This window comes from Mus pahari, chromosome 20 (assembly GCF_900095145.1).
Source record: "Mus pahari chromosome 20, PAHARI_EIJ_v1.1, whole genome shotgun sequence".
NCBI classification, from domain to species: Eukaryota; Metazoa; Chordata; class Mammalia; order Rodentia; family Muridae; genus Mus; species Mus pahari.
Window position 1 is genome coordinate 40,166,755 of NC_034609.1, and position 18,461 is coordinate 40,185,215.

The 18,461-nt window shown below is 48.7% G+C and overlaps 1 protein-coding gene across 1 annotated transcript; it reads left to right on the forward strand.

Moving 5' to 3' along the window:
• The first annotated feature begins 2,011 nt into the window (after positions 1-2,011).
• Positions 2,012-18,454, forward strand: Atmin (ATM interactor). The gene is made up of 4 exons (XM_021220490.1): positions 2,012-2,340; positions 12,301-12,426; positions 14,206-14,405; positions 16,463-18,454. Exons 1-4 carry the CDS (start codon positions 2,026-2,028, stop codon positions 18,267-18,269), a joined length of 2,448 nt encoding a protein of 815 aa, XP_021076149.1. The 5' UTR covers positions 2,012-2,025; the 3' UTR covers positions 18,270-18,454.
• Positions 18,455-18,461: the final 7 nt, after the last annotated feature.

Sequence of the window (18,461 nt, forward strand, 5' to 3'; positions counted from 1 at the left end):
ATTTGGGTGCTGGGAATCCAACCTGTCCTTTGTAAGAACATAAGTGCTCTTAACCACAGAGCCATCCCTCTAGCCCCACTAACTCCCTTTGACCACTCTCTCGACCAGTCAGTCACAAAATACAAAGAAGGCATTCTGCCCACAAGGGTCTTGAATGGCTGAATGGGAACTGCAGAAGCCCTCGAACTTGCTGGGGGACTTCTACTTCAGAGTTCTCCCTGGTACAGGGGGCAGAAATCTGGACCTGGAACCTGAACAAGAAAGACCCATCGTATCCCACCTCTAGCAGGATGCATCCTGTAGACCTCATATTCAAGATTTTGGGCTTCTCAAACTTACCTGTTAAGTACTTACTGGCCATCTGCAGATACTTGGGGGTAGACACTGCTGTAAATGCAAAGCCAGAGAGACATTTACCATCAGAACCGATTCAGCAGAATCCCTGTCTTTTCCTGTTGGGACAAAACACCTCAGCCAAAGCAACTTACAAATGAAATCACCGAATGGAGGGGGAGGGGGCTCTCCGTTCCAGAGGATTAAAGTCCAAGACCCGTCATTGGAGAGAACATGGCAGCCAGCAGGCAGGATGCTGGGAGCAGTAACCGGAAGCCACAAGCATGAGGCAGAGAGAGGGAACTGGGAATGGGGTGGACTTCTGAAACCTCAGAGCCCATCCCCAGGGACACACCTCCTCCATGGGCACACCAACTAATCCCCTCAACAGTTCCACCAACTGTGAACTACACATTCAAGCATGAGTCTATCTATGGTAGCCATTCTCATTCCATCCACCAATTCCCAAAATGATGGCTGTTTATTGAACACATGACCAGTGGTATGTAAGTACTGTGGTACTTACACCATTAACTCATCTTCAAGCTCTTATAAGCAGGCAGCATCCTGACCTTTCGGGAGTGGGCAATGTTTAGGATACGTTTACTTTGCGTGAGCTGGCCTTGAACCTATAGCAAGCCTGCCTCTGCTTCCCGAGTTCTGTGGTGACAGGTGGGCCACCATCTCCAGCCACATCACTCATCTTATTTTTCTGACATGAATATCCATCCAGCCGCCGAGCTTAATAGCCTAACATCATGCTGAACAATTTTCAAAAATGCCTGCTTCATAATTCCTGGAGTCTGAGTATGTCCCCAAGGCAAAGGGACTCTGCAGTTGAGGGAATGGCCCTGTGATGCCCAGGTCCAATGTAATAGGTGGCATGATGACGATAGATGTCAGTTATGGAATGTGACAGACCTAACTTTCCATTACTGATTTTGGTGTAGAGGAAGGGCCATTGGCAAAGAAATTCAGGTGATCTCTAGAATCTGGAAAAGGCAAAGTCCTTGAAGGAACAAGCCCAGCTGACACCTTGCTTTCAGCTGACTAGATCCACTTCAGACTCTTCCCTCTTCCGGAGATAAGAGAGAATTAGTCTTTGGGGGCTGGGCTGTAGCTCGGTTGGCAGAGTACACGTACAAGGCACTGGGTTCAATCAATCTTTAACACTACCAGCCAGGCTTAGCAAAACCCCAGGACTAGGGAGGGAGTGGTAAGAGAATCAGGAATTCAAAGACTCCTCGATTATATGGGGATTCTGAGGCCAGATGGGGTCTCAAAGAATACGATAAGTTTGTTTTGTTTTGTTTTTAGTGTGCTGCCGATCAAATCCAGGGCCTTAAGCATGCTAAGCAAATAGTCTACAATATAAAATTAATTCCTAATAACAATAAAGCAACGGTCAAGAAAAGGTTCAACCTAAAAGCATCTCTTTCTCGTCTCTCCAGCTGTTGCCTGAGCTCAGGTCCCTAGGAAGAAGAAAGCGTGGGTCCATGGAACCCATCCAATTCACCTGTTCTCCCAGCGCTTGGGACTTCAACCTCCAACACGCGCTCGCCGCGGCCGGCGGGCGGCGCTGCGGCCACCGACCGGCCGGATGCTAATGAGCCCGGAGGCCCCGCCCCCTGCCGGAAGTGGCTGCGGCGGGGGCGGGCACAGCGAGAGGGGCCTGGCGGCCGTGCGGGAGCCATGGCGGCCACGGAGGCGGCGGCGGCCGAGTCTGAGGGTCCGGCCCCGGGTGTCCCGGCCACGCCGGCGAGCACGCGGGGAGCCGCCGCCGCCTCTAGCCCGTGGAGGCCGCCCGAGTCGCGCAGCCGACCGAGACCGGCCAGGGCTCGGGCCGCGGCCCCGGTGCCACCGGCCCGGGAGCTGATCCAGCCGTCGGTGAGCGAGCTGTCCCGGGCTGTGCGCACCAATATCCTGTGCACCGTGCGCGGCTGCGGCAAGATCCTGCCCAACAGTCCCGCTCTCAACATGCACCTCGTCAAGAGCCACCGGCTGCAGGTGAGCGGGCCGCGGCGGGGACGCGGGCGCGGGGTGTGCGGGGTTTGCGCGATGCCCCGCCACCTGCGCCCGACCGAGCCCGGGCGAGAGCGCGGGGGAGCGCGCACGACGTACCGGGTCAGCAGCTCCTCGGTGGCGTGCCCACACCACCTCGGGGAGCCTGCCTGTTTACTCAGGTTCCGAGGATGAGCGACAGGTGATGTCGCCAAGGCACCCAGATGCCACCCCGCAGACTTTCCGCCCCTCCCACGAAACTGCCGGCGGGTCCTACCTGGTCACTCAAAAGCGGCAGCGGGTTGGACTCTGGGCACTTGAGCTACAAGTTTCACCAGGTTGCGGAGATCGACTCTGAGCAGGAAGGAGAGGGGAGGGTGGTTTCTCCCGTGGATCTGTACGAGGAGGTTCACCGGTAGATGGTATGACGGATGTCTGACCAAGACCTCTCCGTGTTACATAAATGGGGACGGTGGCTTTCAAACCTAAGACTCTGGAAGCTTGGGGGGGGGGGGGGAATCAGATGTTAGGGCCCCCATGCCAGACCTGTTAAGTCACAGCTACTCAGCTTTTACAGAGGGAAGCTTCTTTCCACTGTCAGATCTCCCTGTGCCCCCCAGTGCTCCAACTGGAAACCGCAAGTCACTGAAAGCAGTTTTGTGCGCGTTTCCCCTGGTCAGATTTGACTCATTACTCAGAGGATCTGTCTGACCTTCAGGTAAATCCACCTTGGGCGTCCCCCACCCCCACCCCCCAGGAACCCCCCAACTGTAACTTTTAGGTTTTAGTCTGACGTAGGGCCAATAAGTCTTCTGTTCTTCGGGGGATGCCCTGCCTTTGCCTAGCAGCTGGACACAAGAGGCAACAGTGATCTCTGAGAAAGGTCAGTCAGGAAATGTCAGCCGGGCCATGCTGAGGAAGTTCTGTGCAAAGGTTTGAGCCTCGTTCCAGAGCACAACTCACTGCAGGCTCCAACCTGCAGTTCCCTGTTTCGTCCTAAATGTTAAATTCTCTCTTTCTCTCACCATGATTTAGGTGGGTGGAGAGTGAGGGCGCCTGTAATAATTCCACAGCCTAATCCCCCAGTTCCTTACAACTTGCATTCAACAAACTGTAACCAACCTTCAGTGTTGTCCCCCTTGCTGATAGGATAGTTCATGTCCTGGTATAGCCTCAAACTCACAATGTAGCTGAGGATAACCTTGAACTCTTGATCCTCCTGCCCTAAAGTCTCCTAAATGCTGAAACTACCAGCATGCGCCATCATGCCCATTTTTATTCAGTGCTTGGGACCAAACCCAGGATTTCTAGGCAAGCACTCTTCTGGGCCCCAGTCCCGGGTAATTTCTTTTTTTTTTTTTAAAGATTTATTTATTTATTTATTTATTTATTATATGTAAGTACACCTTAGCTGTCCTCAGACACTCCAGAAGAGGGCGTCAGCTCTTGTTATGGATGGTTGTGAACCACCATGTGGTTGCTAGGATTTGAACTCCAGACCTTCGGAAGAGCAGTCGGGTGCTCTTAGCCACTGAGCCATCTCACCAGCCCAGTAAACCTTTTTTTTTTTTTTTTAGCTTTTTCGAGACAGGGTTTCTCTGTACAGCCCAGGCTTACCTGGAACTCACTTTGTAGACCAGGCTGGCCTCGAACTCAGAAATTCGCCTGCCTCTGCCTCCCGAGTGCTGGGATTAAAGGCATGCACCACCATGCCTGGCTCCCCAGGTGATTTCTGATCACAAAGCTGCCGCTCTGACCAAGGGATTCTAGCCAGCATTTCTTTTTGTAAATTTATTTATTATATCTAAATACACTGTAGCTATCTTCAGACACTCCAGAAGAGGGTATCAGATCTCTTTATGGATGGTTGTGAGCCACCATGTCGTTGCTGGGATTTGAACTCAGGACCTTCGGAAGATCAGTTGATGCTCTTACTGACTGAGCCATCTTGCCAGCCCCTAGCCAGCATTTCTTAGCAAGGTGTTTGTTCTTTAATCTGGACCTGCTGTTGGGAGCACTGTACCACCCCATCCCCACCCCAAAACTGGGTTCTGCCTTGGAAGCACAGAGATGCCACTGGCTGTGGTGAAGTGGTGTGATAATGTACATTAGATTGGTGCTCACAGCTCAGAAATACATGGGAGGCCAGGTATGACACGTGACAGGAAGAACATGTCTAAGCCAGTACAGGTTTGGTTTGGTTCCATTCAGTTCTTAGGCAGGGTCTTGTTATGGAACCCTGGCTAGCCTGAATTCACTCTGTAGACCAGAGTAGCCTTAAACTTACCCAGAGTGTTCCTGCCTCCCACCAAATGCTGGGACTACTGTGTGCACCACCATGGCCCGCTCTAGCAAGTGTGGATATCAATAGTCAGATGTTTATTCAGATTTGAGTATGCCAGAGTACCAGAGTCCTCTCTGACCTAGAGCCTGTGTGAAGTAAGTCATTCTTCTCAGACTCTTCATTCGCTTTTCAGATGCTCTTATCTAGAGACAGCAGTGAACAGGCTGGCCCATTCCTGAACCCAGATATTGGACAACAGAAACATGGACTGTTGGGTGAAGATTCCTGCTTGGTCTCTGGAAGCTTTGTTTAGCAGTATTTACACTGCCTCAGGGCAATGGCTGCCATTTCCCTGTCCGGCAGCTCACTTCCTTGTAACCTCTGCCTTGGTCATCTCAGGGCCCCACAGATCCTAGGCATCTGTTGTCCGATGGAAAGGGAGTCTGTTTTTTTTCTAAAGAAGGGACCTGTGTGACGTAGCCATCTATACCTTTGTGGTAAGGCCTCAGAGTAGCAGCTATGTGTACCCTCAAGCTGGCCACTACGCAGAGGCTCTTCAGTTCAATTCTTGACATGGTATTCTCAAAATATTATGAGGAAAGAAAAGAGTGTCATGAGGACATATGGTCCCCAGAAAGAAGGCCCTATGTGTTTGGGGGAAAGTGATTGATCTCTCCAGCCCATATTAGCTGAGTTTCTTCAACTCAATGGAAATTCTCATTGTCTTGGCTACAGCTACTTGAGTGATTCTGATTGCGTTCCTTGTTTTTCTATTTCCCTGGCCGTGATAATTTCTCTCTCCCCTACCAGTTGTTGTGTGGTTGTTACATTCTAATCTACCCCGCAGCCTAACATCGAAGCCCTTCTGAAGCATGGCCAGTCAGGCCAAGGGATTGCAGGCCGCCTTTGGTTTGATCGGGTTCTCAAAATAAATGTCCATGTTCCACGCCCTGAAAGGAAGTGTGGACATGTCATCAACCGGCCACGCCTGCAGTGGGCTCAGCAGAGAGCGGGAGCAATGATGCAGTGGAGAGAGAGCTAAAATGATCCAGGGGAAGAGTAGGAGGAAGTAGGCTCTGCCTGGCTGCTGGAGAGGCATTTGAAAGCGGGGGAGGGCGCAGGGGGGCACTTCCAGAGCCTGTTATCAAGTGGCATTTGGCTTCTTAAGCCCAGCCAGCATAGTGGCCCTGTGTTCTGCTCCAGCCAGGGGTTTGTGGCCAGTGTCTTAGGTTGCAGCAAGCTGCTCTGTATACCGTCTTATGTGACGATAACTGACTTTCGGTTTATGGTGGGCTCCTTGGGTGCTTTCAGCTAGGGCCATGAGGTGCTAGGCAGTTTCTGCCGCCATTTTTATGGTCTTCTTGACTCTACTCTGCAGCCACACATCCTTTGGCCTCCCTTTTCTGCTCTTAAAAGTATTTTTATTTTCTCCTTTGTGTGTGTGTGCGCGCGTTCGAATGTCAAAAGCGTGGATGCTTACAGAGGCCAGAAGCCAGCACTGGGTCCCCTGGAGCTGGAGTTAACTAGTGGATGTGAGCGTCCAGCTGCCACATGGGTGCTAGAAACCGAACTCTGCAGAAGCAGCAAATGCGCTTGACCATCGAGCCTCCTCCCCGGCCCTCCTCCTTCTATCCGGGTCTTGTTCCCAGGCTTGTTTTTTGGAGGCTTAGTTCTGTGGTGCTAAAGATGGAACCCGGGGGCTCACTCCTGCTGGCAAGTGCCTCTCCCTGAGCTACACCCTCAGTCCCCACCATCTGTTTTTTGGGACCATCTTATGCAGATTCTTGAAACATTTAAATATTATTATTTAAATTTATTACTTTTAATATTTGTAATGACAATATTATTTTAATAAGATGTTCCCACATTTCCATCTGAGAGAGGAGTGTTGGCTGGGATGAGCAAAAGGAGCCAGCAGCAGTAGGGGAAAGTCAAGGAACGAACAAGAGAGTGGACCCTCGTTCCAACCACAGACAGCGCTGAGTCTCCAACTGGCACATGTCCTTGCCCCTGCAGAGGACAGCAGAGGAATTGCTACTCTCCTGCCTCATGTGGTGTGCAGTTCTCTCCCCTCCCCAGCCAACCTTTGAACTCACTGTCTCAGAACAGTAAAAAGAAACCCCAAAGCCCTGTGGGCACCTATGATAAAAGAGGGAAGTGTGGGGTAGTGGTGGGTGGCTGCCAGGGCGGAGGGGTTTAGCATCCATTGCATGCACGCCGTGTTTTCAGCCCCACTTAAACTGCGCTTCCAGGTCTGCTGGGCCTGGTGAGCACTGCGCACAGTACACAAGCTCACCAGGACGTTTCCTGGGTTCACAGCACTCAGCCAGTCAGTAACACAGATGAAAAGGCTGGGGATTAAAATTATAGGCTGAGCACCCGAAATACTCCAAATCCAGAACTCTTTGGCTACCAATCTGAATCTCGAAAAACCCTCTGATTTCGGAGGGTTTGGGGTTTCCAACTAGGGACACTGAGACGTAAAGTCTATGCAAATATTTGAATCTCAGAGTCAGTTCTGGTTCCAAGCACTTTGTAAAGGACATTTCAGTCAGAGTTCCATTAGGTATAAAAGTAATGCAAGAAAGGCTGGGGACCTGAGTGTCTCGGGCCCTGAAATGTGGTATGGGAGCTGCTGGAAATGGACTGTACGAGGTAATGGCATGATTGAAGGTATTAAAGATCCATTTGGGGGCAAAATTTAACATTTTAAATTTAATTTTAAAATATTAATTTAAAAAATAGCTCAATGGGGGCTGGGGATTTAGCTCAGTGGTAGAGCGCTTGCCTAGGAAGCGCAAGGCCCTGGGTTCGGTCCTCAGCTGGGGCGGGGGGAAGAAAAAAAAATAGCTCAATGGATAAGAGCGAGTACAGCTTTTACAGTGGATGGGGTTCAGTTTCCAGCACCCACAGATACTCACTACCACATGCAACACTAGTTCCAGATGATCTGACGCCCGCTTCCGGCCTCCACAGGCTCCTACATGTTTGTGGCATGCAAACACTCATGCCTACACACACAGTACTTCAGAATAAATCTTTATCTTTGCTTTTAAAAAAGATTTACTTATTATATATACAGTGTTCTGATTTCTTGTATACTTACACAGATGAGGGTACCTCTGGCAGAACAGCCTGTGTTCTTAACCTCTGAGCCATCTCTCCAGCCCCAGAATAAAATTATATATATTGCAAAATATGCAGAATGCCAGTTCAATTTTGGGGCACATTTAACAGCTTGGGACCTGATGAAGAAGACAGAAGGCGCTCCATTGTGGACACATGAATTAAGGAGTTGGAAAGCATCTTTCAGTTGAACACACACCTATGTGTTTCCCCTCATTGATGATACTGGATGGGGAACGCATGTGTTAGTTCAATTGTTTTCCATTAAAACAGATGATAGATTGATAAATGAAATGAGGTCAGTGATGAGAGACAGTGTTGGTTGTCATAACATAGTAAATGCCAATGTTCAACAAAAACCGTGGTCAGTTAGACCAGTGGTCCTCAACCTGTGGGTTGTGGCCCCTTTGGGGTGGCAGGGCAGGGAATAGCAGATATTTACATTACAGTTCATAACAGTAGCAAAGTTAGAGTTATGAAGTACCAGCAAAATCATTTTATGGTCAGGGTTCACCAGAACATGAGGATGTATTAAAGGTCGCAGCATCAGGAAAGTTGAGAACCACTGAGTTAGACCTTCACAAGGGAGCTCGGGGAACTCAGTTATTGATGTTAAGACTACTGGCAAAAAACAAAAGTATATAGAGCTATGGGTATGGCTCAGTCAGCCACACAAAGCAGTAACAATAAAGAATAAACAGCAAAACAGTAAAGACTGAAGCTGGAGAGGTGGCTCGGTGATTAAGAGTGCTTTCTGGGACTGGAGAGATGGCTCAACAGTTAAGAGCACTGACTGCTCTCCCAAAGGTCCTACGTTCAAATCCCAGCGACCACATGGTGGCTCACAACCATCCATAATGAGATCTAACGCCCTCTTCTGGTGTGTCAGAAGACAGCTACAGTGTACTTATGTATAATAATAAATAAATCTTTGGGCTGGAAAAAAGATTATAAGGGCAAAAGGAATAAAGTAAAAGCTGTAAGATCCTTGCAGAGTGGGGTAGTGCATGAAGAAAAATCACGAGAAGCTGATTATAGTGGCAACTTAGAGGGATCGGGGGAGTTGGAATCACACTCTTCAGTTAAATAGTGATTAAATGCTGGAAACGAGAACAGAGACTTCTTTGGGAGGCCACTTAAATATTGAAGTAAGTATGAATTTCTAGACCGCCAGTTCTCAACCTGTGGGTCCAGACCCTGTTGGGGATCAAATGACCCTTTCACAGGGATCACATACCAGATATCCTGCATATCAGATATTTATATCATGACTCATGACAGTAGCAAAATTATAGTTATGAAGTAGCAACAAAATGACTTTATGGTTGGGGGTCACCACAACGTGACAAACTGTATAAAAGGGTCACAGCATCAGGAAGGTTGAGAACCACTGCCCTAGACAGTGCTGTGACATGGTCCTAACGAGTAGGCCAGCACTGAAAACTCAGAGGAATGACATCCTAAATAAACAAAGTCAGGTGATGGAGTCTGAACAAAGCAAAGCTTCCTTCCCTCAGCGAGGCCACATGTACCTCTAAGAACCTGGGAAGACTTGGGTCAGCTGGTTAGTAGCACCTCACACTGAGTACACAGCAGACAGAGGAAGCTGTGTCCCAGGGCCCGGGCCTCTTAGCAGGATGCCAGAGGAATAGGATTCCTAGGTGCTCTCCAGCAGCTGCCACCTGAACCTGCCACTCAGTTCTTTCTCTGATGGCCTGGAGACAAGCAGGCCATGGCCCACCCCTCCTCTACAGCCAGCTGGGAGGGGGCAGACAAGAATTAGGACTAAAGCCACCAGGAGTCTGAGGTGTGGGCAGCCACACAGAGGGCCTGAATTTGATCCCCCATAGAGACCAAGTGAAAATGCCTAGTGTGGTAAGGTAGCATGTGCCTATAATCCAGGACTAGCAAATTCCAACCAATGAGAGACCCTCGATTCCTGAAGGCATCACCCAAGGTGCTCTCTAACCTCCACACATAGGATATACACATGATTTACATTTCTTAAAACTTCAGTTGACATTACTTATAGCATGGTGTGGTGGTATGTGTATGTCCAGAGACTGAGGGAGAAGGCTAATTTGAGCCTCAGAGCCATCCTGAGCAACATATTAAAAGTCATGTATCTTAAAATACTTTTATTTTTACTATTATTATTAATTATTATTATTATTACTATTATTATTAGGGGCTGGCTTACTTGTGGTTGTCAGAGGACAACTTTTAAGAAATGGTCCGGGGCTGGTGAGATGGCTCTGGTTAAGAGCACCGACTGCTCTTCCAAAGGTCCTGAGTTCAAATCCCAGAAACCACATGGTGGCTCACAACCATCCGTAACAAAAATCTGATGCCCTCTTCTGGAGTGTCTGAAGACAGCTACAGTGTATACACATATAATAAATAAATAAATCTTAAAAAAAAAAAAAAAGAAAAGAAATGGTCCATGCGCTGGGCAGTGGTGGCACACGCCTTTAATCCCAGCACTTGGGAGGCAGAGACAGGCAAATTTCTGAGTTCGAGGACAGCCTGATCTACAAAGCGAGTTCCAGGACAGCCAGGACTACACAGAGAAACCTTGTCTCGAAAAAAACAAAAACAAAAAGAAAAGAAAAGAAATGGGCCATGCCTTCTATCTTTAGTTCTGGGGATTGGACTCTGTCCATGGGTAACATGAGGCATCTCCCTGGCCCAGAATTAAACAAATGAAGAAATTAGATACAGCATTTTAAAAGCTGAACATGGTAACACAAACATTCCAGGCTATTTCCGAGTCTGAGGTAGATGGAGAAGTTCAAGGCCAGCCTAGACTACCTAGTGAGGCCTTGTAAAGGGAAGTTTGAGAGGAGGAACTGGATATGGTAAAATACTGGGTTAAGAAAAATTGAGTTGTACTAAGCAAAAACTTAGCAGAATTAGGGAGGTGGCTCAGAATTGGGGGTGGTTAGTATTGGCGGCTGACAGCCATCCGTAATCTGTTCCTCCAGTCCAGAGGATCAGATGCCCTCTTCTGGCCTCACTAGGCACTAACCACACAAAATGCCCATATACATAGAACAACAGAAGAGTTGATAGGAAGTACCTTGTAGTGCTCATTACAACAGCCAGAACCTACATTCAGCCGATTTTAAATACTTTAGGTGATAGGATAATAATCAGATCCAAGTCCCAGCTGGGGACACAGCTCAGTGCTAGAGCACTTGCCTACTAGCATGTGTGCAGACCTAGGATCAGTCCTCAGTACAATGGGGGTGGGGAGGAGGGGTCTTCACATAATCTGGGAGTGACTCAGTCTATAAAGTGCATGTGATACAGACATGAAGACCCAGGTGTGGGGTCACGCCTATGTTAGTGCTGGCTGGGAAGGTAGCCAAGAGGGACACTGGTGATCCTTAGCCACCAGCCTCACATTCAGTGAGTATCAGTCAGGGTTCTCCAGTAACTGAGCTTACAGAGTGAAAACGTGTGTGTGTGTGTGTGTGTGTGTGTGTGTGTGTGTGTGTGAGAGAGAGAGAGAGAGAGAGAGAGAGAGAGAGAGAGAGAGATCTATTGGACTGACTTACAGGCTGCAGTCTAGCTAATCTAACAATGACTGGTTGTGAACAGAAAGTGCAAGCATCCAGTAGTTGCTCGGTCCACAAGGCTGAAAGTCTCATCTGGTTCTCAGTCTGTGCTGGAACCCCAAGGAAGTAGGCTCCAATGCCAGTGAAGGGATGCTGTGCTAGCCAGGAGAGGGCAAGCAGGCAAAGAGCAGACGCTTCCTGCTCCCGTGTCCTTATATAGACTCCAGCAGAAAGTGAGGCGCACATTGAAGGTGTGTCTTCCTACCTCATATGTCCAGACTGGGAATGGATATAACCGTTTCTAACCAAGCAAAAGGATCTCTCACAGGTGTGACCTCCAGTTATGGATTATAGCTCATTCTAGACATAGTCAAGTTGTCAACCAAGAGTAGCCATCACGGTAAGGGACCATGTCTCCAAAAAATAGGATAGACGGCCAGTAAAATAGCCCACCAGGTCAAGATGCTGGGCTGCCCAGCCTAATGACCTAAGGGCAGTCCCTGAACACATGACAGAACAAGGGACAGATTGTCCTCTAACTTCTACATGTGTTCTGTGGCATGTGCATACACATGCTAAATCAAACATAATTCTTGAAAGTGAAAGTAAAATGGAGACTGATTTAGGCCTGATGCTGACCTCTGATCTTTGCTTATGCAGACTCTTACACAGTAAAAAACGGAAGCCGTGGTGCTCCCAGCGAGGCCCGTATCCTATTCACAGGAGTCTTCTCAGGGGCTGAGACTGAGAGTGTGGGTGAGGGTGACACCTAGGAACAAGGACCGCCTGGGCTGTGGGGCCTGGGAGGGCTATGTCTGCCAGCAGCCTGGTGTGATGGGTCTTGTAAGCCAGGTGTGGTGCTGCAGACACCTTTAATTCCAGGCAAATTTTTGATTTTGAGGCCAGTTTGGTCTATATAGAGAGGCCCTATCTTAAAAAAGAAAGAAAAAGAAAATTTAAAAAAAAGATGATAACTGCTGGACTTTACTTTTGCAGGATGGCATAGTAAATCCAACAATAAGAAAAGATTTGAAAACTGTACCAAAATTCTACTGTTGTCCAATCAAAGGATGTCCTCGCGGCCCCGACCGACCATTTTCTCAGTTTTCTCTGGTTAAACAGGTAAGTCACTAACTATACTTTCCCCGGGGTGTATGTGCTAATTGCTTTGCTATTACCATGATAAAACACTACGACCATGCTGGAGAGACACGGTTAAGGGCATTGGTTGCTCTTCCGGAGGACTTACATTCAGTACCCAGCACCCATGTGACAAAACTTACAAATGTTTCTAGCTGCAATTCCCAGAAATTCTACCCTGTCTCCTGACCTCTGTAGGAACTACATACATGTTGTACATGCATGTAAAATATACATAAAATAAAAATAAATGATTTTTTAAAATAAGTAAATGAATGAATGAAAACAGCATGCCTGGGGCAGCCTACAGACATGGCTTACAGTTGTTCCAGAAGTGAGGGTCTGCCGTGGCACGGCAGCAGGCATATGGTGAAGCAGAGCTGACGATCATGGCTTAAACTGCAAGCAGAAGGCAGAAAGAGCAAACTAGGAACAGCTTATGGCTCTGAAACCTCGAAGGCCAGCCCCAGTGCCATACTTTCACCAACTACACCGTGCCTCTAAACTTAACCAGACAGCACCATCAGTCCACTGGGGACCAAGGATTCAAATACCTGAGACCTTGAAGCCATCAAACCAGCACAGTGGCATACAGATGGCATAAACTCAGTGTGTGCTGTACCTGCTGAGCAGGCACAACCAGAGATCCAAGTGTGAGTTGTGCGGGAGCTGCTGACCAGGTCCACAGTAGTTCCTCAGTCAGTGTGGGTGTAAGATGAGGCTGTTCCAGTGTGAAATGCCCATACCCAGGCTTGTAGAGGAAGAAACAGACAGTCCAGCCTCGAGGTAGAACATTTGCGCTGCACACCCTTGAGTATATGTGCCCCTAAGGGCAAGAGCAGACAAGCCAGTAAGGAGGACAGTTCAAATGCTGCCCGGAGAGAGGCTGCTGTCCTGTGAGGAGGAAGGGATCCAGCTGCTGAGGAAAGAAAAAAGCGCACACTACTCTGGAGAAGACTGAGTGAGGTTCCATTCCCAGCACCCATGTCAGGTGGTTCGAAGCCACCCGGAACTCCATGAAATCTCATCTGTCTTCTGGCTCCACCGACAGTGGACTCATGTTCGCGTGCATGCACACAGATGCATGAAAATAAAAATAAGGATTTAAACAAAGGTGAAGTGGTTCCTTCCGTTCTGCAGTCTTGAGGTCACTGCAGAGACTGTGTCTCAGTTGGGGCCACTACTGCTGCGATGAAACACCACGATCATCAAAGCAAGCTGGGGAGGCAAAGGTTTATTCAACTTACACTTCCAGGTCATAGTCCATCACTGGAGGAAGTCAGGATAAGAACTCAAGCATGGCTAGAACCCAGAGCTGATGCAGAGGCCACATAGGGTGCTGCTTACGAGTTTGCTCATCATGGTCTGCTCAGCCTGCTTTCTTGTAGAACCCAGGACTACCAGCCCAGGGATGGCACCGCCCACGATGGTCTGGGCCCTCTCCCATTAATTACTAATAAGAAAACGTCCTACAGCCTGGTCTTATTGGGGGCTCCCTCCTTTCAGATAACTCTGGTTTATGTCAAGTTGACATAAATCTAGCCAGCACACTGTATATTCTTGCCCACAGCATTTAAGTGTAGTTGAGAATCTGAATACACGGGTTGGTTCCAAGGCAGCCTGCCCACTGTGCATAAGGAGAGGCATATGTTAGCCTGGGGTTTGTCTACTGGCAAATGGTGATCCTGGGGAAGTTGGGTGTGTGGGCGGATCTCAATGTAATGCTGTCTCTTGTCTTCATCCCACCCATATTCTCTGCAGCACTTTATGAAAATGCATGCAGAGAAGAAGCACAAATGCAGTAAGTGCAGTAATTCCTACGGCACCGAGTGGGACCTGAAAAGACATGAAGAGGATTGCGGCAAGACCTTCCAGTGTACGTGCGGCTGTCCCTACGCCAGCAGAACTGCGCTGCAGTCTCACATCTACCGAACTGGCCACGAGATCCCTGCAGAGCACAGGTAAAACAGAGAGATGCAGTTGAGTAGCTGTGAGGAGCTGGAAATGGGACCTCCTGAGGAGCCAGCCACATAGGGAATAGAAGCAACAGGGGAAAGAACCTGTGGCTTTAAAAAGGGTCCTTCTGGAATAGCAGCAGTAATAACGGAAGAGCCCCTAGACCAGGATCCTCTTTATTTTTTTATTTGAGGTTGGAACTAATGATAAGTTTATCCCCCTGGTGCACCCCCAGGTGCTGGGGTACAGGTGTGTGTGTGTGTGTGTGTCTGTGTCTGTGTCTGTGTCTGTGTCTGTGTATGTGTGTCTGTTTGTGTGTGTGTCTGTCTGTGTGTGTGTCTGTCTGTCTGAGTGTGTGTGTCAGTGTGTGTCTATGTGTGTCTGTGTTTGTGTGTGTGTGTGTCTGTGTGTGTATATGTGTGTCAGTCTGTGTGTCTGTGTGTGTGTCTGTATGTCTGTGTGTGTGTCTGTGTGTCCGTGTGTGTGTATCTGTGTGTGTGTATGTGTGTCTGTGTGTGTCTGTGTCTGTGTGTCCATGTGTGTCTGTGTGTGTGTCTCTGTGTGTATGTATGTGTGTGTGTGTGTGTGTGTGTCTGTGTCTCTGTGTCTGTGTGTGTGTCTGTGTTTGTGTCTGTGTGTGTGTGAGTGTGTGTGTGAGTGTGTGTGTGTCTTTGTGTCTGTGCATGTGTGTGAGTGTGTGTGTGTGTGTCTTTGTGTCTGTGTGTGTGTCTGTGTCTGTGCGTGTGTGTGAGTGTGTGTGTCTTTGTGTCTGTGCGTGTGTGTGTGTGTGAGTGTGCGTGTGTGTGCGTGAGTGTGTGTGCGTGAGTGTGCGTGTGTGTGTCTGTGCGTGTGTGTGCGTGAGTGTGTGTGCGTGAGTGTGCGTGTGTGTGTCTGTGCGTGTGTGTGTGCATGTGTGTGTGTGTGTGTGTGTGTGTGTGTGTGTGTGTGTGCTGCAGTGCCCAGCACAGCCTGAGAAGCTGATTCAGATGCTCAGTGTTTTAAAGAATTTTCTTTTTACTTAAATGTATATGTATGTCAGTATGTGTATGTGAACGGCATGTGTGTGCAGGTTCCTGCAGAGGCTAGAAGAGGGCATTGGAGCCCCCCGGAGCTGGTGTTCCCAGTCGTGTGACCTGCCTGATGTGGATGCTGGGAACCAATCAGATCCTCTGGAAAGCAGCAAGTGCCCTTAACCAGTGAGCCACCTCTCCAGCAACACAGTTCCCAACGCTCCCTTCCTGTTCCCATCTGAAAAGCTCAACTTCCAGCATCTTCTCTAGAGAGACAGATTGCTGAGAGCTCAAAGTTAGACTGTGATTCCATGTTTCATTTGTCTGTGTCCTTCCATTCTGTGGAGCTGAGGATTGATTCGGGGCCAGGGCTCAGCCTGAGTCACCTCCAGGTCACCTCCAGCCCTGGACGCACTCTGTACCCTAGGCTGCTGTTAAGCATCCTGCCTGAGCCTCTTGTGTAGTTCGGATTATACTTACAGGCTTAGCCTTAAATTTCATTTTAAAATAACAAATGTATATTTGGTGTAGTGGCTTTCTGCTGTAGGTATGATACTTATAACCTTCTTGGTTTTAAAGTTCCTGATTTTAAAGCTCTAACCTAAGGGACCGGAGAGATGGCTCAATGAGTAAAGGCTCTTGCCTTCAGGCCTGACAACCTGAGTTTGAGCCTCAGGACCCACATGGTAGAAGGAGAGAACCAACTCCTGAGAGTTGTTCTGACCTCTACACAATGAATGTGCTGTGACACACATGTACACACATAATAAATAAATGTAATTTAAACATGGAATTGTTAAAAACTCATTGAGAATGGAGTGTATTTAACATATGCATGAAATCCCTTAGGAGACAGAAGCAAAGAGGTTCCAAAAGTCAAGCCAGAGTTAAGCAGCTCCAACCCACCCATAATTCTATCTCGAAGGAATCCAGTACCCACTTCAACCCATCACCATGTACACATAACTAACACAGAGACACATGCACACACATAGATAGATGTAAGTTTCATCTTAAAATTGATCTTATTTTTGCTTTGTTACTGTTTCCAGAGACCCACCTAGTAAAAAAAGGAAAATGGAAAGCTACCTGCAAAACCAAAAGTTGTCCAGTAAAACCACTGAACCACTGAGCGACCAACCAGCCCCTCGCCAAGATGCTCCTGAACCAGATGCCTCGGAAGTAAAGCTAGCAGCATCACTTGAAGACTCTTGTAGCTCCCACACCAAAAAGCAGAGCATCTCGACGCCTCCCAGGTGTCCCCAGAAGTTGCTGTTACCAAAGCCTAAGGTGGCTCTGGTTAAACTTCCGGTCGTGCAGTTTTCCCCTATGCCTGTCTTTGTGCCTACAGCAGACTCCTCGGCCCAGCCCGTGGTGTTAGGCATGGATCACAGTTCTGTGGCTGGTGCTGTGCACTTAGTACCCTTGTCGGTAGGAACCTTGATCTTCAGCCTGGATTCAGAGGCCTGCTCTCTGAAGGAGAGCCTACCTCTCTCAAAGATTACCAGTCCTGTTGTTGAGCCAACGAACACAGGTGTTCAAGTGAGCGTGGGTAAAAGTCTGTGTAGTCCTTTACAAGAGGTAGGGAGTGCGTGTCAGAAGACCAGCATTTCCTCAAGCAACGTGCAGACGGATCTGACCTATGCCTCAGCCAACTTGATACCCTCTGCTCAGTGGCTCGGCCCTGATTCCTCTGTGTCATCGTGTTCTCAGACTGACCTGTCGTTTGATTCTCAAGTGTCCCTTCCTGTTAGTGTCCACACCCAGACGTTGGTGCCCAGCTCTAAGGTCACTTCATCCATAGCTGCTCAGACAGATGCATTTATAGACGCCTGTTTCCAGCCTGGTGGGGTCTCCAGGGAAACCCAGACCAGCAGGATGCAGAACTGCACAAACGACTCAGTGCCAGTGGGCCACACTGGCCTGTGTGGGGACATTTTTGAAAGCGTCCATGCGTCATACAGTGTGCCCACTGACACCATCATGAGTAGCAGCTTAGTTGCAGAGACAGTAACTCATGGTCTGCTACCTCAGAATGACCCTAAGATCTTAAGGCAAGTCATGGAAAAGTCTGCACCCGTGTTAAACTTCAGTGCCCAGAACAACGTGCTTCCTGCACAAACCATGACAGATAATCAGACCCAAACCATAGATCTACTGAGTGACTTGGAAAACATCTTGTCAAGTAACCTGCCAGGTCAAACACTGGATAACCAGAGTCTCTTGTCCCACACAAATCCTGGGCCTGATGCCCAGCTCCCAGCCGGCTCAGCGCAGAATTCTGGGATTGATTTTGATATTGAAGAGTTCCTCTCAGCCTCCAATATCCAGACTCAGACTGAGGAGAGTGAGCTTGGCTCCATGAGCACTGAGCCGGTCCTGGAGTCCCTGGACATCGAGACACAGACTGACGTCTTCCTCTCAGATCCCTCCGCACAGCCCTATGGGTTTAGGGCAGGGTCAGGCTTCTTGGGCCTTGAGATGTTTGATACACAGACACAAACAGACTTAAACTTCTTCTTAGACAGTAGTCCTCCCCTGCCCCTGGGCAGCATCCTGAAACACTCCAGCTTCTCCATGAGTGCCGACTCCTCCGACACAGAGACCCAAACCGAAGGAGCCTCCACAGCTCCGCACGCACCTGCTCTGGAGAGCAAGGTCCAGTTGAGCAGCACAGAAACACAGACCATGAGTTCTGGCTTTGAGCCCTTGGGGAACTTGTTCCTCACCAGCAACGAAACTCAGACAGCAATGGATGACTTCCTTCTAGCCGATCTGGCCTGGAATACGATGGAGTCCCAGTTTAGCTCTGTGGAAACCCAGACGTGCGCAGAGCTGCACGCTGTCTCCAGCTTCTGAAGGTGCAGCCAGGCATCCCTGCTCCTTGTGGGTTTAGAACATGGGCTCAAGGACATCGGCACCAACTAGGGATGTAGTCAGTGGGGCAGCTGTTTAGATTCTCTTCAGTTCTTGGTGTTTTGTACTCGTGACCACAAGATTGGTGTGCAAATGTGAGTGTATTATAAAGTGTAAAGTGTTGATCTAAAATGT